Below are 19413 nucleotides of genomic sequence, written 5' to 3'. Positions count from 1 at the left end.
TATGGTGGGACGTCACTTCTCTGTAAAATCACTTTAAGTTGAAACTAGTTCTGTAAAGTCCGCTCCTGAAAAGAATTTTGATTTTAGTGAATATGATTAATGGACATCAGACTTCATTTAGTTCAAGAAAGTAGTTCTCTGAACAGACTCACGTCCATCAGCGTACATGGGCAACAGGGAGAAGTTTTTTCAATAACTTTTTTTTTTTTATTTAAGATTTTATGTATTTATTTGAGATAGCGAGAGAGCAGGAGTGGGGGAGCAGAAGGAAAGGGAGATGCAGACTACCCACTGAGAAGGGAGCCTGGCATGGGCTCTGCCCCAGGACCCTGGGATCGTAACCTAAGCTGAAAGCAGAGGCTTAACCAACTGAGCCACCCAGGCACCCATAACTGTTTTTGATAAATATTTAGCATAGAGTAAACCTCAGGGTGGCTTCATCTTGTCTTGGCTATAATGACCTGCTTTGTGTGGTTTAATAGTCCACCATATAAATGCCTCTTCAGATTGAGGTTCCAAAAATAGTATCCACCTTTGTAGGTAAGGGTCAGTTTTCTTGGTGGGTTTGCATTTAGAAAATCTCATTTTGCATTTAGAAAAGCTCTATTTCGGAGAATGTCAGGGAGGCTGTTGAGGACAGCTGTCTAAGATCACCTGATTCTCAGTCCGTGTGGCCAGGTTCAGTCCCACTGAAGCCAGAATCCCAATACCCCTTACTCACCATACACATTTATGCACTGAAATGCATCCTGATAAGCTATTATCTTACCTCACAGTGTTTCTGAGGCAGAGACTTACTATGCTTCATCAATTAATTATTGTTTGAAAATGAAAAATAATTTTTTAAGTAGTAAACGCTTTGTAGAAAATTTTGAAAATAGAAAAATGTGAAGTAGAAAATTAAAATCACTCACAATCCTGCTTTTGTTAACATTTGAGTATGTTGCCTTTCATAATATGTAACAAAATTTATCACCCTATGTATACTTCTGTCTTCTTTCCCTCTTAACGTTGTGTTTTGAACATTTTAACAAAACACAATATTCTCCCTAAAATGTAAGGATTTTGAATTATTTAGCTAACTATAAGAAAAATTCCCCAATCTTGGGCCTTTGGGCTGTTTTTAGTTTTTGCTATTAGGAGAAAAGGCTATGAATACTTTAAGGCTCTTGACACATACTGTCAAACTGCTTTTTTTAAAATATATTAATTTTATTGCATCCAGGAGTTTGTGTATTCTTTCTATTGAATATTTATATTTTTAAAAAGTCTTGCTGATTTGATGGAAGAATTGTATCTTAGTGTTATTTTGCATTTCTTTGGTCACTAGTGAAGCTGAAAAATCATGTTTGGCCATTTGTTATTTTGGTAAACATTCTGTTCACATTCTTTGCACATTTTCCTCCTGCCACTTTGTTTTTCTTACTGATTTGTGAGGGTTCTTAGCCTGTTGGGGATTGAAGTACTTGAAAAATTTTTGTATTGAGCAGTGGGAATTCATGGGAGAAGACCCCAAACCCGCATCAGCAGTCCTATAAATTTTTTCCTAGATTGAATATGAAGTGGCTAAAAGCTCCACCTTCCCATTTTAAGCCTCTTGTAATCTTACTGTATTTTGGTAGCTATTTAGGAGACTCACTAAATACATCGATAACAAAACACTAAGACATAGTAATCAGGTGAGAACTGCCCATTTTCAGCTTAGTAAATGTAAACAAGGCAGGTAAAATCCATGCAGTTTTCAGTCTGACTATGGGTTAGAATCACTTGGGAGCATTTAAAACTAATGATGCCCAGGCCTCACTCCAGACCAATTAAATCAGAATCTCTGGGTATCACCCAAGGCATCATCATTTTTTCCCCAGCTTTTTTGAGATACAGTTGACATATAACATCATGTAAGTTGAAGGGGTACAATGTGATGATTTGATATATGTATATATTGCAAAATAATTACCACAATAGGCTTAGTTAACAATTCTAGCACTTCACCTAGTTATGTGTATTGAGAACTTTTAAGATCTGCTCTCAGCAACTTTCAAATATACAGTACATTGTTAACTGCAGTCACCATGCTGTATATTACTTCCCGAGAACTTATTCATCTTATAACTGGAAGTTTGTATTGATCACCTTCACCTGTCTCCCCATTCAGCCACAGTCTACTCTATGTTAATGAGTTCGGTTGTTTTAGATTTTACCTACATGTGAGATCATGCATTTTTAAAGCTCCCCAGCTGATTACAATGAGCAGCCGGGGGTGAGAGCTACTACTTAGTTAAGTGATGTTTAAGTCTCCCATAGCTAAAAATCATTGCGAAACTGGTAGTCTGACTCAGTTTGTTACTGCTAATGGGTATCAAGTTATGAACAGTGGAATCTAGTTTTTAAAAATCATATTAGTTATAAAAACCACAGCACAGTTTTGTATTAATTAACAAGCATAAGCATTTTTTTCTTTTACTCCACGTAAGTGATTATTTTGAAAGCATGCCTTATTTAAATGTGGTTTTCTCTATGGTACAATGTCTAGATAATGTTATCTTAAATTTGGAAGCTTTGCAATCTTACTGATGGGTATCTTTGGCAATCTCTTATGTTAAAGCACTAAGGTATTATTTTTGGCCTGCTTTTCATAACTTCCTAAAGTTGAGTGCCTATATTAACTTTGTAAATGCAAAAGTGTAATCTTTGCTTTCAATAAGTCTTTTTCCTCAAAGTAGGATATATCTTAGTATTAATAAAAGGACATATGTGTGTTTAAGGTGAGAATATGGTCCCTGTTTTTTTTTTTTTAATAGACTTTATTTTTTAGAGCAGTTTTAGGTTTACAGCAGAATAGAGCAGAAGGTACAGAGACTTCCTATATATTCCTTACCCTTACATATGTACAGACTCCCCCACTATCAGCACCCCCCACCAGAGATAGTGATGAACCTACATTGATGACATTATCACTCAGAGTCCATAGTTACATTAGGGTTCACTCTTGGTGTTGTACATTCTGTGGGTCTTGACAAGTATATAGTTAATTGGTCCTTGATTTTAATACTTTAAAATGTCTTGTTTATCAGTGTTTATTGCTGATAGTCATCTCTATGAGGCTGCAACTTACCTCAGTATTCCTAGCATAAGTATTCTTACACTGTTTTCTGAATTCAGCCATTTTTCAGTGTCTGCTGAAAAATAAACAGCACCAGAAACTAAAACAGATCAAAGTACTAGGTATCTTAATTTCCTGTCTTATACACTTAAGTGCTTAAAAAAGTTTAATACTCTTTAAATTTCATTTAGTGTTTCCATAAACCAAACACAAATTTTGGGGAAAGTTATATTCTGATTGAGAAAATTTTTGTATAAACAAGATTTTTTTTTTTTTTTAAATATGAGGACAAGGGATGGAGTAGTCAGGGGAAAAGGTATAATGTGAACTTAGAGAATAATAAACTCCATGAGGTTTTTATTTGCTAAGTAGACTTGGACCAAAAATTCGTTCCATAGCCGTTTAGGCATTGAAAAGAGGTGGTGTGACGGATTCAACGATTCTCACTATCTAGGAGAAACACTGCTATTCTTAATACTGAGACCTGGGAAATTTTTTTTTTGCATCTTCATAAAAAGCCACTGTGACATAAACTAAACTGTATTTTCAGAAATATCCTGGAATAAATACAATAGAGCATATCTTAGGGCTGTTCTTCATAAGACTTCTTGGTATAGGTAGATGGGTTAAGGCCTAGATTGATTGATTTCCATCAGTCATTTATTCAAATATTTGAGCACCTGCTATGCAGCATGTAAGTGCAGCAGTGAATGAAAAGTCTCTGCTGTCATAGAACTTCATCTTTTTTTGAGGAGACGGATTAAAATTTATCATATGCTATCAGGAATATACACTATGGATAATAAACAGGATATAAGAGATAAAGTTTGACTAGGAATGTGGTAGAAAAGCTATTTTAGATAACGCTGTAGTCAAGAGTGGTCTGACGAGATAACATTTTTAATAGCTCCCTGAAGAAAAGAGGTCAGCATAATTAGTTTTATGGAGATCCAATCCAAACCAAAGATAATCTTACCTAGTTCAGGGATAAAACAGTCTATGTAGAGGAACATACCCTAAACTGGAATCCCATGAGATGACTTCCTATTGGATAGTAATAGCTGTACGCTGTCCACACATTTGTTGGAAAGTGCTGGACCATGTGGAAACAGGTTTCTTTACTGTAGGACAAGTCAGAGCCCTTAATGTGCTCAGGAGAGGAGGAGCATATGATTTGTAGCATATCCTAAACTTAACCACAAAACTTTTTTTTTTTTTTTTAGATTTTATTTATTTATTTGACAGAGACAGCCAGCGAGAGAGGGAACACAAGCAGGGGGAGTGGGAGAGGAAGAAGCAGGCTCCTAGTGGAGCCTGATGTGGGGCTCGATCCCAGAACGCTGGGATCATGCCCTGAGCCGAAGGCAGACGCTTAGACTGCACCACCCAGGCGCCCCCCCCCCTTTTATAAAGGCACACCTTTTAGCACTTCCATAGACCAGGGTTTGTAAAAAGCTGACCCAGAGGTATATACATGGGTTGTATATCTCCTTTACATAGTTTCCCATAAGGAATATTTTTTAACTTAATATTAGAACATTTGATAAGAATCAGTTGAGAATTCATTGTATACTGATTTATTATGGGTCAGCTGTGAAAACAGCTTTTAGAATTTTAAAGTCAAAGCAGCGAAAATATTCAGGGATACAATGGTTCTCAACCAAGTAAATCACGTGGGGAGCTTAAAATAAATCAAACCTTCAGTGCCTAGGAGCCCTAGGTTTTGATGTTTGCTCAACCACTGTAGGTTTTTATGTTCAGCAAAGGTTGAAAACCGCTCTTATAGATTAATAATTAGTTGTATAGTAACAATGCAAGTTGCCAGGCAAATAATATTGAAGCTGTGAAAAATGGTAGTGTGTTATTTTTCTTGGAATTACTTTGCTTTTGTTAATTTAAGTGCTTGCCTATCAGTGCTTTATATGGCTCTTCTTAGTAATGCTTAAGCCATTTTCCTAAATAAGCATGTCTTAATAAAAAATAAGTTTTCTGAATTAATGATGTTTTATCAAATGGCCTCAATGTCTTTAAAGCTGACTTCAGTCGTGCTGGGGGATCTGAAGGAGTGCCCAGGGAAATTCCAGGATTACTTGACAGGGGTGCTGTGTATGATAGGAACTGCATAGGCAGTGTCCTGGAAGAGACCATGAGCTGTTTTTCCAAGATGCAAAGGCAGACAGAGGAGAAGTTTCACATGTGGATGGAAAAGCTAACTCACCTTGACACTGGCGAAGAGAACAAGCAGCTATGGAACCCAGGGAACTTAAAATGCAACTAGTTGGCCAAAGAATTTCCCCTCTCACCCAGTCAGGTGCTTACATGCAGATGCCTGATTTCCAAGAACTGCCACGCAGCCCTTTGGTTCTTGTGTGACGTGTCGAAATGTTGACAGTACAGTAGAATTCCCAAAGACTTATAACAGTTTTTCAGTTAACTTTGCCAAAAATGGGAATATTACAGAACAACCTTTGAATCTGTCACAAAGTCAATTGTGTTAATGATCTGGTTTTTGGATTGTATAAGAAGGAATATAGTTTTGCCTATTGTAAGTTTCTTTTGATGGTGTTTTAAAAATTATAATAGTAAACAGTTTCTTTTTAGAAAATTAGATATTCAAAACAGAGTTGGATAAATTTTAGCTTGTGTTTCGTTATATATGGTTGGAACATAGAACCATATTTAGATGATAATAGGAGTGATCCTCATCTTTATGCTTTTTTCATGCCAAAAATATAAATAGGATATAAGATAGGGAATGTTAGTGAATCCAAATAGGTAAGTGATTAATTCCTTGAGAATCTTTTAGCATTTATTCTCTACAAACACTTGACTTCCTTCCGTTCCAAAGGAGGGAATCATGTAATTAATCCCACTCTGAAGATCATAAATGGTGAATGTACTGCATGAACATTTTTCTATCATTCTTCCATATGTTATTTAATGAATGCATTTGTTGCCAGTCTTTAATGAATTATAACTTTCAATAACATTTGTATGCAGTAAGAATGAATTAACTTTTGAGGAATGTATACTATACCTCCTATGTAAGATATTGTAGAGAAAGCAGAATAGAGCAGAGTTTGATTATATGCATGAAAATTTTTCATTGCTACATAGGTGAATTTTTGTCTTGAGCATTAACTTAAAGCTCAGTGTCTGAGGCAGTAACCTGGCAGACATCATTCAGTGAAATTGTCTGGTACCCTGATGTACAAGGTACTTCTAGAGGAAACAGATTAAATGGCCACTCTATTAAGGGTGCGTATTGAATGGGTTTTTAAGTTACTAGTGACTAAGTGTATTAGCTAATGTACTACCAATTTAATTTTGTTTTTAATCCCCGGACAGAAAATAAACGGCCCTTTGGCATGTAAAAGGACCCATAGAGTATGTCAAAGGGGAGAAACTATCACAGGATTGAAAGTCTTGCAACATGATAGCTGTTTTTATGTGTGGCCTGGGATTGGGAAATATTGGTATTTTATCTTTTCTGGGTTGGTAAGACTATTGTAAGAAACCGCTAAATTAGGATGAAATTTTTTAGTAGGAATATGTAACTTCGCTAAAACACTGTTGTTTAAGATTTTGCTTTATACTGGATTTATTTACAATAAAAATTTATTAGTCTTTCCCTTCACATTTATAATTTATAATTTCTCAATATGAAAAAGGTTAATTATTTTAATATTTAATGAAGTTGCAACTTTGGGAAGACTCTAATTTTCTGTTTTGTAAGAGGAAGGATAGATGGTTTATATAACAGTGATGACCTTTATTTTAATAATTATCAGTAACTTAGAAAATTGTCAGTACATTTTCTATTTTGTTCTTTATCCAAATATTTGCAACTTCTAAATTAACTGTAATAGAACAAGTCAATTTTTTTTCTTTTCTAGTTTTTATTATGTGAAAAATAAACGTGATTTTTTTTTTTCCTTTTAGAAACTGATGGATGAGAATTGGGAGTTAACTTTGGGGGAAGCTTGTTAATGTGCTCCGTTCTCTTTGAAAAATGTATGGTAGGAATTGATGAAAAAGGCTAGAAGTCTCTTCTTTATTGTGTAATGACTGTCAGATTTCCTGAACTTGATATTTGACAAATAGGGGTAAGGTTTGTACACCAGTGCAACTTGCAATAAATTTCTTAACATCAGCTAAGCTCTTACATAATGTTAGTATGAATTTTCACCATAAACTATATAGGAGTTTATTATAACTGATGTATTTTTCTCTGAAATGATACTGCAACATTTGTAAACAACTTCAGCGAGTATTTTTCTTTTTTTAGATTAAGTTTTATATCAATAGGAAGAACATACTGGTTTGGGATGACTGACTAGATTTTAACTAATCTGTAATCTCTACTTGAATTTGAGATATTTTCAGGGAAGTTTGTTCTGTCTTCAGTTTCTTACTGGGATCACAGATTTTACTAGACATGGACGTTTAGGCATAAAAACAGTGTTAATTTAGGGGGGTCCCTAGCTGGCTCTATTGGTAGAGCATGCAACTCTTGATCTCAGAGTCATGAGTTCAAACCCCACAGTGGGCATGGAGCCTACTTAAAAAAATAAATTCAAAAAGTTAATTTCAGCATGTTAACATGACTACTTTTCTATGCATGTATAAACTGCTTTAAGCACTTAGTAGGTTTCTTTTTTGTTCCATGATTTGTTATTTGATATATTAAGCATGTACTGCTGTTTTTTATTTTTAAAATAGAACATATGAATTCATCTTTTAAGAATAACACAAATTCTTCCTAGTATTGACTGGATATATTCTAGTTTTTGTTATTAGATAATTGAGCAAAAAGTCTACAGATACATTTTTGCCTTTAAGTGAAAAATGAAAAAATTTCAATGGAATAGAATTATTAAACATAGGTTTTAAAAATTGATATTGTAGGTAGGAATGACATTTAGGATATTTGGGAAGGTTTTAAACAATAATTTTGGGAAGCCTTTCTACATAATTTTGGGTAAAGAGGTGAAAAGAGGTTTTGGTAGAAGGAAAAGGACCACCAAAATATATTGATTTCATTCATAGAATATATTCCAAAATACTAAAATTTATTCTAAAGTAAAATTTGACACTTTGTGGTTTGGAGTGTTTAACCTTAAGAATAATTTTGTAGCAGAAACATACATGCAAATTTCATCCTGATTTTCAGTTTCTCACAGTGCCTTGAAAATGTGTTGCTGTCTTAGGGAATATTGTTTTGAAAAACAGTAAGTTTTTATATGAGTTGTGCTTTAAAATGATTACACCTTGTCCAGATTGCACAGTTAAAAAATTCCTCTTTCAAAAAAGTTTGTTTTTTATTATGTTTATTTAAAGAAATATCAAGTATTGGAGTAGTTTTAATACTTATTTTTATATGACCGCTGTTGTGGATTATTCAGTTCTCCTTTAGTGAGGCAGAGTCTGTATCCCTAAGACTATACCCCCTCATCTATGGGAATTATGTTCCAAGACCCACGTGGATGCCTGAAACCACGGATAGTACTGAACTCTACATATACTGTTTTTTCCTATACAAACATACCTGTGATAAAGTTTAATTTATAAACTAGGCACAGTAAGAGATTAACAACAATAATAAAATTGAATAGTTATAATAATATATTGTAATAAAAATTATATGAATGTAGTCTCAAAATCTCTTATTGTACTGTACTTGCCCTCGTGATGATGTGAGGTGATAAAATGGGTATGTGATGAGAGGAAGTGAGGTGAACGACACAGGCGCTATGACGTGTTGTTAGGCTACTGTTGACCTTCTGACCATTTGTCAGGAGGAGGATCATCTGCTTCCGGACCTCTGTTGACTGATGTAACTGAGACCTTGGAAGTGAAACCACGGCTAAAGGGGGACTGTTGTACTTAAAAGGACTACAACTAAGAAGTGGGAATGACTTTTGGGTCATGCGTGGCATTTTAACATAGGTGTTATTTTAGAAGTACCTAGTGGTCTTACCTAATTTCTCTTGAATTCCCTTAATTTTTCTAGAATTTTACGAAGGGTAAGGAATATATTCTGTTTGGACCTTTTTGTAGTATATAAAGGTCTAACTAATGCTGGGAAGAAACTTCTTTCAACCTAAAACATTAATCTAGACATGGTTGAAAAGCTTTTTAAAAATAAAGTCCCATATTTGAACATGTTATTTCTCTAATATGTACATATGAAGTTAGGTGATCCTTAAAAAGAGGCATTATCCCCTCACTAAAGGTAAGTGTGTTTCTGATGCTTTATCTACAGACTACTTTCTGCCTAGTTTGTACTAATTCAGTGTTCTAAGACATTAGATTTTTAAATCATTTTAACAGCATTTAACCAGCAGGTTAGAACGATCTGGTTATTTGAGCCACTTGTTAGGTGATAATAACTCTTAATTGTATTGATGTGTATTTTGTTCACATTATATTAAAAACGAGTGTAATATAAGCCCAAATAAAATTTAAATTTAGAACACAACACAGTGAAATTAAAATGTTAAGATTTAATATTTTGCATGAAGTGTTTTTTTAACTTAGAAGTAGAATAAAGGATTCTGTCATTTTGGGGCTCCAAAAGAAAAAGCCTGTTTTCTTGTTACCAAGTGAGAGGAATGAGCCTCATCTCAAGGATGTGTGTGCCTGTGTGTGCGTGTGGACACATACACCCATTCAGAATTCTGAAATAATTTCTGTATTTTTATTAACGTTCTGTTTGACAAGTTGTTGGAGACAGATGACTAATAGTCTTAAAGGGATTTAAATGGATTCACATCATTAATATCCATTCATTGCTTCCTATTTGTATGTAAGAAAGAGAGTTGCCCACGTACACGCCTAGTTAGGGTGATTAAACTGGAGAAAAAGGTTATTTTATGGAATTTCTTTTAATTGTCAAGTAAAGGTTTTTGACCTCTTGTTTATTTCACAGACTGAGTAAAAAAATAACTTTGCTTCATTGCTTTTGTCGTTCTCTCCTGTTAACAGACTTAACAGCAGAGATCCAGGTCTCTGGGTCTAACTATATCTCAATTTACCTAAGATTTATTACTGAAAATTTGTATGTAAGTCAGAATATTAGATATGAAATAATTTTAAGTGTATTAAATTTGCTTGTTAATAAAAGGGATGCTATAGAGAATCTTTTTGTTGCAAATAAAGCACCCAAGTTGATATTACTGATAATTTTCATTTTTAACATATAGCTGAATTTGCCTAATGGTACAAGCTACATGGAAGTCATAGGAAAGATGGCAAACAGGTTTCTTGCTGTCATTTGTTTAGAATAACAGATTATAGGCAAGCTGTCTTAAAGATGGTGACCTTTTAAAGTAATTGTACCTGTTACGTTTTGTTTAGCTTGTGTTGATTTCTCTCTCTCCTGTTTGAATTAAATGATACAGTCAGTGGTGGCGACAATGAAAAAGATTTTGTGGAATGTCATGCATTAGAAGATACAGCAGCAAAACCATTTCTGCAAATTTATTAAACTTGAAATTTTTTTACTGTTCAGTAAAAATTGTTCTTGAAGAAAAATTCTTCTCAAGATCCTTTCTAAAAATGGCATGTGTCCATAACCATTGTACAGATAAGAAACTTCTTAATTTGTCAAGAACAGATTGTACACAACATGAATAACTTTGGAGGTTCTGTACTTCTCATTTTTTCTTTATTTTTGTTTTTAATTTCTCTGAATTTTAGGAAAGTTAGTGGGGATTGAAAACAGACTGTTAGTTTACTAGCATTGAGTATATCTTCTTAGCTTATATTAAATTTACCACAACGTAAAATAGAAGACATCCTAAAAAGTGAAGGGTTAGTAATCTATGAGGAAGTATATTCTTTGGTAATGAAATCTTACAACTTTAAGATTTGGGGAGAATGTTATCAAATAACTGATTTTTATTTTATTACATTTTCTTTATATCTTTTACCTAACTGCATTTGAAGTATAATAACTAATCTAGATAAATAAAAGTTTTAAAAAAGAAATGTTTGTTACTCTGTTGAGGACAGCATTGGTTGTATTAGTGATTCTCTACCAGTTAATTCACATTAGGTGTTTGGGAGTCAAGAAGCTTGCTTTTCCATAATGAAATGATGGTATTAGTTTGTAGTTAGAATAATTAATAATAGATTTTACATGATTTTGAGATAATTTTCAGGTTTTTTGTAATTGGTGTATTGACAAAATAACAAATACCAATGTTAATACAAAAGTTGAGATTCTTTTCCTTTACATGTCCTATTAAGTTATCCTCTTAAAAATTGAGGAATATTTGGAAAATAGCAGAATTGAGACTACTTTGAGGAGTAATCAGAAAGGAATGGAGGTATCGTTAGCAGGGAGCATAGACATGGAGATGTGGCTAAAGTCATACCTAATTTGTATGTCCTTCATGTACATAGTGCAGATATTTTAGCTTTGTTCTCTGTAGATCTGAATACTAAAGCAGTAGGTTGTGAGTTTGTTTCTGAAGTAGGAAGAAAAATTGAAAGATAGTGACCTCTTCAGGTGCCCTGTTTTCTATATTTTGAGGGTTTTTTTTTTGAATATCCAGATACATATTTACCTGAGTTATCTCATGAATAACCTCCCAATTTTCCCCAGCTTTGTAGTTAGTGGTGAAATGTTAAAATTAAATTTTCTTTCTTGCGATCAACTTTCTAACTACTCTGATAATCTTGAATATTTGCTTTTACCTCTTTGATCCTTTCAAAATTAACTCTTAATCAGTATTACAGGTAACTTTTCTGGGTGGACAAAATGACCTGTCATTTACCAGTATGATGTGAGGACAGATGTAATGCTTAAAACTTTATTCCCGCCTTGCACACTTGATAATCTCACAAATTTTAATAATTGAGATGAATAAAATGGAAAAAGTACAAAATAGGCATTGATTCAGTTATATTTAGAAAGTGACTTAATGCCAGGTGCCTGGCTGGCTCCATTGGTAGAACATGCGACTCTTGATCTTGGGCTTGTGAGTTCGAGCCCAACTTTGGGTGAAGAGATTACTTAAAAAACAAGTAAAAATTTAATTAAAACATAGAAGTGACTTACTGCCTAAACATAAATTTTCAGTGCATTCTGCGCATTTCATTTCCATTTAGCCCTGTTTCTCATACATGTTTCTTTTCACCGAAATAGCTTTTGATGTTATTCCGCAGAAAATATACACACACAGTTTTTGGTATTTAAAGCTGTTTTTCTAGGGGAGGGGGGTGGGGGAATGGGATAGACCGGTGATGGGTAGTAAGGAGGGCACGTATTGCATGGTGCACTGGGTGTTATATGCAACTAATGAGTCATCGAGCCTTACATCGGAAACCAGGGATGTACTGTATGGTGACTAACATAATATAATAAAAAATCATAAAAAAAAAGCTGTTTTTCTAGAAATGGCACTTTTCTATATAGATTTTTGTTTTTTTTCTGGTGAATGTAATTATTCGTCTTTTCCAAGAGCTGCTTTGAAAATGACTGCTTTGTTTCTTCAGATTGTTCTGTGTGTGTGTGTGTGTACACACTTTGATAGTAATAAAAATATAGCATAAGTATTCGCAAGTATTTTTTTCTCATTTGCAAATATAAATTTCCATTTTGGTCAGTATTTTGGTATATAATGAAAAAGCCTTTTTTCTTGAGTAGGTTCTGCTAACGTGCAAATTTCCATCTTGAGGTTTGCTCTTTCCCTTGATTCCTCACACCCATACCTTATTCCCCCACACCTCATTCCCTCACCTAGCCACCACACACACATATTCTCCCTTGGTAGACCCCTTGCTTGGGTAGGTAATTTCTAGGAACCCTTCTTTCAGGTGTAACTGTTTTGAATCTGACTATCTGGATTGAGGCCAAGTGTGATTTCCACTGTTGTCTTGATGTTGTACGTAATGGCGCTGGGCCTACACCCTTTAATGACTATGGCAGTAGAGCTTGTGTGGGATCATTTGGCAATAACAGGATAGATTTTTCCTCTCCTCATGAGGGGTTTCAGGAGATTGGCTGTAATAGGGACAACAGGAGGAATTTTCCCTGAGCTTTACTGTGTATTACTGTAGTCATAGAAATGGGAGTTGAAGGGACAAAGCAAAGCATCTGCTGGGCCATTGCCCCACCTTTCCTTGGGCCTAAGACTTAACCAATATAGAAGGAGAAGTGGCATTTCTAGGATGTCTGGGGATACAAGAGGAATTCCTGTCTGCTAGATCTAATTAGACCTCATACTGGGAGACTGACAACACTTGTGTTAGTGGGACGGTTCTGTAGGCAAGGATGGTGCAAAATATGAGATAATCCATAAATGATCTCTGTTTGACTTTTAAACACTTTTTATATGAATACACCCAAACTGACACGACAGTTCAGACAAAAACAAAAGTCCCATTTGTGGTGATCTCAGTAATCCTAGCAAAGCATGTACTTCACAAGTTGGGTTAATCTTACAACCAGTATATGAGCACCAATCCAGGCAGTGATGTTTTCTCAAAGCTGCTCGCTTGCAGGCTCTGTAGGGCAGAATTTGCATGTAAAGATAAGCAAACATAATAAAGTAGGACAGGTGCTAATTATAATGGAAGGATGGGGCAATGGACCAGTATTGTGTTGTTATGTCATCTTTAACTCTTGCCATAACCCTGTGAAGAAACTGAGTCTTACAGCTAAGTAGTAGTAGGTAGGACTTCTAACCCGTGTGTTTGCTGACAAAGATCTGTGCGTTTCCTGTGCTGCTGTCGAGTCTCCTGTATATTCTCAGTTCCCTCAACACTGAACAACTGTAATGTAATTGATTCTGGTTCCACCTAAGTAGGACTTGAATCTCTCATCTGTAAAACAAGAATGGTAAATTATGTATTACCTTATGTAATTTTAAAAGTTCTGTGCTTTGGGTTGTCAAATTTGAAAAAGGTTTGTCAGGGATAAACATACTAAAGGATGTTGGTTTTGTTTTGCCTCTTTTTATTTTTGATTCATATTCTTTCAGTGAGGTTTAAGAGAACATTTTTTAAAAAGAATATATTTGAGAAAACTAACTCATAAAATTAAACACTTGATGACAACAGTACAGAAGGTTTAAGGTCCATAAAAGTGTAAACTTCACTCTATCAGGAATGTGTGATGACACAGACACATCTGTATTTTATTATTTGACAAGTTAGAACGGTGTTTATAGGCTAGGAGGTCAGTGGGAGGGTACAGACCTATCTCTAGCATAAAACGGACGAACCGATGTTCTTAAAAAAGGCAGTGGATTGCTTGACTTTTAATCGTAACGACCAGCAAAAATTTCAAAATATTTCAATCAGGAGGAAAAACAGCACTTTGATTAACCACAGACCAAATAGTTATTAGCTAACTGTGTTAAATATACCTTTTTGAGATATGCTTTTAATGATTATAGAAAAGCTAGTAAGTTCATTATTATAAATTTGTGTTTTAAGATTGGGACAGACTTCAAGGTTTGCAGATGGGAGATTGTGCAGTTTGGCTAATCCTTAAATATTGTAACATGGAATGTACTTATATTAATTAAGTTTTAAATTGGAAATGTTTCCATGTGTAACTGCTTGAAGGGACTATGGATGTTTTTGAAAGTGAAAATAATCTCAGTAGCAGTGCATTTATTTTAGCAGCATAGAAGAATAATCAAGTGGGACGGAGGACAGTATCTCCATCTTTATTCCATCCTGTAATGAATTGTTAGAGTCAGATCGGAAGCATAGAGTCAAATTGTTGCTTCTGTTATTAATGTGCTGAATTTTCCTAGCTCCTCATCAGTGGCTTTTTTCCCCCTTTCTTTTAAAAGGCAGATCAAATTTCTATAGGATCTTACCTGTCTCTTAATTCTGCTGTGTAGCAAGAATCACTTTTAAAAGAATATCACAGATTATCACCATCAGTTAGCTAATACTTCATGGTTAAAGCCCAAGCCCTGATGCTAAGTGTTTTAAACATACCTTATTTAATCTTGATTTGCTAGTGATAAGTGTAAGATGACCTTAGAACACAACATTCTTAATTGTGGTTTCTTGTTGGAAGAAAGATAAAAAGGCAACCATTCCTTTATTAAAGTTTGTATAGTATTGTCATCATTTTGGATACATTGAAAATGAGAAATGACACTGATAATTTAACTTTTAAGTGTAATTAAAATATGAAAATATTACTGTCTTTGTTTATGATGAATACTAAATTTAAGCTAAGCTATAAGGTGTGCTGTTTGGAAATATGGAAGATACAAGAATGAAGCCAGATAACAAGTTTATGCTTGTATTTCCTACTGATGAAGACTTTCAGACAAGTTATTGCCATGGGTAGGTGATGTTAACTCTGCATGTACATATACAGCTATACTCTTTGCATGATTCTACGTGTAGGAGTGGTACAATTTTGACTTGACTGTTGACCTGATGCCTCAATTTGGTGGTTGTGGGGGGGGGGGTGATGTGCGAGAAAGAGGTTGTGAATGGTACTAGTGGTATAAAATCTAAAATAAATCACTAATTTTTTGTAAAAAATACTTAACTAAAGCCCTTTTAAAAATAGAACATTTGGTCAAATAGTCAATATTGTACTTGACCCTCATATCTTCTGCACCCAAGTATTTGGACATCACACAGTATCTTGATTCCATAATAATCATTTTGAACTCTGACGAGAACTCCATGAATGATAGAGCTTTCTTTTCTTTTTTAGAAAAGAAAAATATCAAACATGAACCGATTTTTTGCTATTTGAGCTAAAATCCACTAACAACTGATACTGAGGCCACACTATTGAATTTTATGAACTTGATTTACCCTTTTTGGGAGAATTGGAAATTATTTTTAAGTAGTCAACTGAAATTGTCATAATCGTCAGAATTTCATATTGTGACATGTCTGTTCTTTATACGGTGGCTCTTAACAACTCATTTGCTTTTATTTGGTCATTTTTATTTTAAAAGTGTTGCTACATAAACCTGTGATTTGAGAACTTTGCTTTAAGGGATAAATACCCCAAATGTGTTCCATCTTTCGTTCAGTGACAGTTTGCACAATGGATGTTTGTATTAAAACTAATCCTTCATTGTGTTCTATTTTAATGATTCATTGGCATATGTATTCATAGTCAAGAGTTTCATAAAATAGGTGTGTCTAATGTTAAACAGTCTTGATCTTAAAAAATCTTTATGGAAATACATAATTTGCCTGCACTTCATAAATAGCTGTTGGGGGAGAAACTGCATTCCTTGATTTCTGCTTTATTCTAAAATGGAGATAGTAGTAAGGGATGTGTTTCATAATTGAATGAAAACTGTATTTTTGCTTTTCGCTGTTGCATTAGGAAAAGGGTAGCATTAGCATTTTAAAGCATGTATCTGTTCTACAAGCATGAATATTGAGTTATTTTAGCATGAGTCACTGCAGTTTAATTACTCTGGAACTCTGCTGCCTTTTTCAGCTAGTTAGGGTGATTTGGAGGTAGAAGGGATCTCTTATTTTCCAGTGAGAACTTTAATATCTTCCTCTAAAATAACCCATGAGGTTGTATATCGTCGCCTTGGAGTGTGAGCTGGTTGTCTTTCTCAGGGAAAAGAAAATTTAAATATCCCTAACAAGACATCCAAAGCAAAATCCTGAAGGTGGATTTTGTGAGTATTGTCTTTCTGTAGAATGTTATAAAATGTATAACATCCCTGATATTTGTAAAGGGTTTTATTGGACATAGAGCTGTTAGTATTCGCCTAATTTCTTTAGAATAGGAAAATATGTATTTGATTTTCTTCTCTGAATCTATTAGTGACTTTTAAGTATTAGCTACTAAGAGAAAGAACTAGATTCGTTCTCTTAAAAACTATAAATTGAGTTTTTATAGTTTGCATCAGTTTTTTTCCTTTAAAAAATCAGTTTTACTCTCTCTGTGGAGTCGTCCCCTTTTTCATAATCTTTTGCTCTTTAGAAATATGACAGGAACTCAGTGTAATTTTGTTCAGTATACTGTTGTCCTCCGTTCTTCATAACCTCCTTTTCAAATGTGTCCCTCATCTTTATAAGCTTGGGTTATCTTTTCCACCTTCACATCATGTACAAACTATTAGATGTATAAAGCGCAGCTTTTCTGAGCAGGTAGAATAAGATAAAGGCAACTGGCATTTAGAGGGCTCTTAGTTGCAGAAGTATTTTTCACCCCAGAAGTTAGATACAAGTATACATTTTCTTTCCTCCCTAGATGGACCTCCAGTTGTAGCTCATTATGATATGTCTGACACCAGCTCTGACCCAGAAGTGGTAAATGTGGACAATTTATTGGCGGCTGCAGTAGTTCAAGAGCACAGTAATTCTGTAGGAGGCCAGGACACAGGAGCTACCTGGAGGACCAGCGGGCTTCTAGAGGAGCTGAATGCGGAGGCAGGTTGGTCTCCCTCCCCTCCCCCTTCTCTAATGGTGTACTGTGCATGTGTCCATGCAGCTGTTTTCCTTGTAGTGACCCTGCCGATGAGAGCAGGCCAACTAGAGACATCTGGCATTAGAGGATTGTGACTATCCAGGGTGCCATTTATCACTGAAGAGGAGACGTGGGTAGCGTGTCATTCATCTTTCCTAATCTGAAGGAAGCAAACATGAGAAATAATGGTAGGCATAGGTAGATTCCAGTAGACCTATTTCTTGGGTTAAAAATGCTTCACATACATTAAAAACCACCCAGATGGCCTTAATACTCTTCCCCATCCCTCTTCTCCAGGGGCTTCCCTCACTTAATCTGTACTTCCACCTTACCTTGCAGTTTGGGGAAGGAGCTGATTAAACTTGCCCTTGGGGACTGCTCCTGTGCAGGGCTGCACTTTCTTCCGCTTCTCAGTGTGCCTGTCCCTGTCAGTTCCTCTACAGTAGCTCTCAAGTTTGTCTTTGCCAACCCTTTTCTTTCAGTTTCTGCATCTGGTATCTCAGGAAAATCTCTCTCCCTATCTTGCATAAATTATCTGGGCTCTGTGATGATTCTGAAGAGTGATATATATTCACTAAAAAAAAACCCCATTGCATTGTTTTTGAAAACATTGCCCAGTGTCTCCAAGTCTCCTTAACTGTGTTCCTCAACACTTTTTCAGCATTCTTTCTCACTTAAACCTTTTTCTTAAAGCATTAGTACTTAAGTTTGAGAAGAGAGCGGGAGGGGATCGAGAGAGTGCTTTTAGTGTGTATTTTCTTACTTTAGTGTTACAGAACGATTATAGTTTCCTAAATTATAAATTGCATTGGCTTTTATGAGCTACTCTTATAATTTAATCACTACCTAAAATATTATGTTTATGGGTTTTACAAAAATAATAATGGGTTTAGAACTTTTTATATTGAAATAGCTAGGAAATAAAAAAAGGAGACTGCGCTCCACAGATCATTGCCCTTAATTCTTCCTTCCATAATCTGGAACAAAATAAAAATCTCTTATTTGTTGAGTTTCTGCTTAATTTATTATAGCTAATTTTGGAGCAGGACCTGACTTTAGTTTTAGATCTGTTTTGACTGCTGACTGTTTGACCTTGAACAAGGTGTTTCTCCTCTGGACTTCCAATTTTTATATGTATAAATACTTGCTTTGCCCAACAAGGAGAGTAGTTTGACCACATTTTGTGCAATATGTATTTCTAAGTTATATGATTTGTTCTATACACTGGATAGTTTATCTTCATTTTTCTTCTGTTGACCAGTGATCCATTCTACTTCTACTTTTATTTCCCTGTTTCTTAGTGTTGCTGTTAAACGTAGATCACTGTATAGTAAAGTCTTGGGGAGAACATGAATGATTACTTTTTGTTTTGTTTTTCATGTAGAGAATTTTAATATTAGTTTGAGCCATATGGAATTTTTAATATTTGACTTTTTGACCTATAACAAACCCAGCAGTTTCAGACAGTTTAACTTAATAGTGCAAGGGTACGGGGTCTTAAATTACCCTTAAAGTTACCAGTGTTGGGGATAGCATCACATTTTAAGATTATTTAAATCAATTGTTATCTTGATTGTTTAAACTAGCCTTTGTGTACTTAATTCTATTTTTGATTTTTTTTTTTTAATTTCAGTCACACAAATTTTTAAGAATATATCACTCAGGTACCTACCACCATTCTTAAGAAATGAAACATTATAAAAATATGTAAGGGAAACACCCATGGCTTCAACTCTGTTCCCCTTCCTTTTCCCTCTCCATTCCAAAGCTGTTTTGAATTTGGTATTTGATGTTTGGTATTCCTGTGTGTTTCTTTACATTTTTACTGCATTTGTTATGTATCTGTAAGCAAATATGTTTTAATACTAATTGATAT

The 19413-nt window shown here is 34.7% G+C and overlaps 1 protein-coding gene across 6 annotated transcripts in view; it reads left to right on the top strand.

Annotated features, from left to right (window-relative positions):
- The window catches only part of ARK2N (arkadia (RNF111) N-terminal like PKA signaling regulator 2N), a 78105-nt gene that overhangs the window by 38185 nt on the left and 20507 nt on the right, over positions 1-19413 (top strand). For 4 of the 6 annotated variants that reach the window (XM_026496244.4, XM_026496243.4, XM_044382981.3 and 1 more), the window contains exon 3: positions 17322-17504. The exons of the other annotated variants lie outside the window; for them this stretch is intronic. In XM_026496244.4, coding sequence (XP_026352029.2) covers positions 17322-17504 — 183 coding nt within the window. The remainder of the gene's footprint in view (positions 1-17321; positions 17505-19413) is intronic. 6 annotated transcript variants of the gene reach the window in all.

The sequence above is a fragment of the Ursus arctos genome, unplaced genomic scaffold (assembly GCF_023065955.2).
Source record: "Ursus arctos isolate Adak ecotype North America unplaced genomic scaffold, UrsArc2.0 scaffold_17, whole genome shotgun sequence".
In the NCBI taxonomy this organism is placed as follows: domain Eukaryota; kingdom Metazoa; phylum Chordata; class Mammalia; order Carnivora; family Ursidae; genus Ursus; species Ursus arctos.
This window is presented reverse-complemented; position numbering and strand designations above follow the sequence as displayed.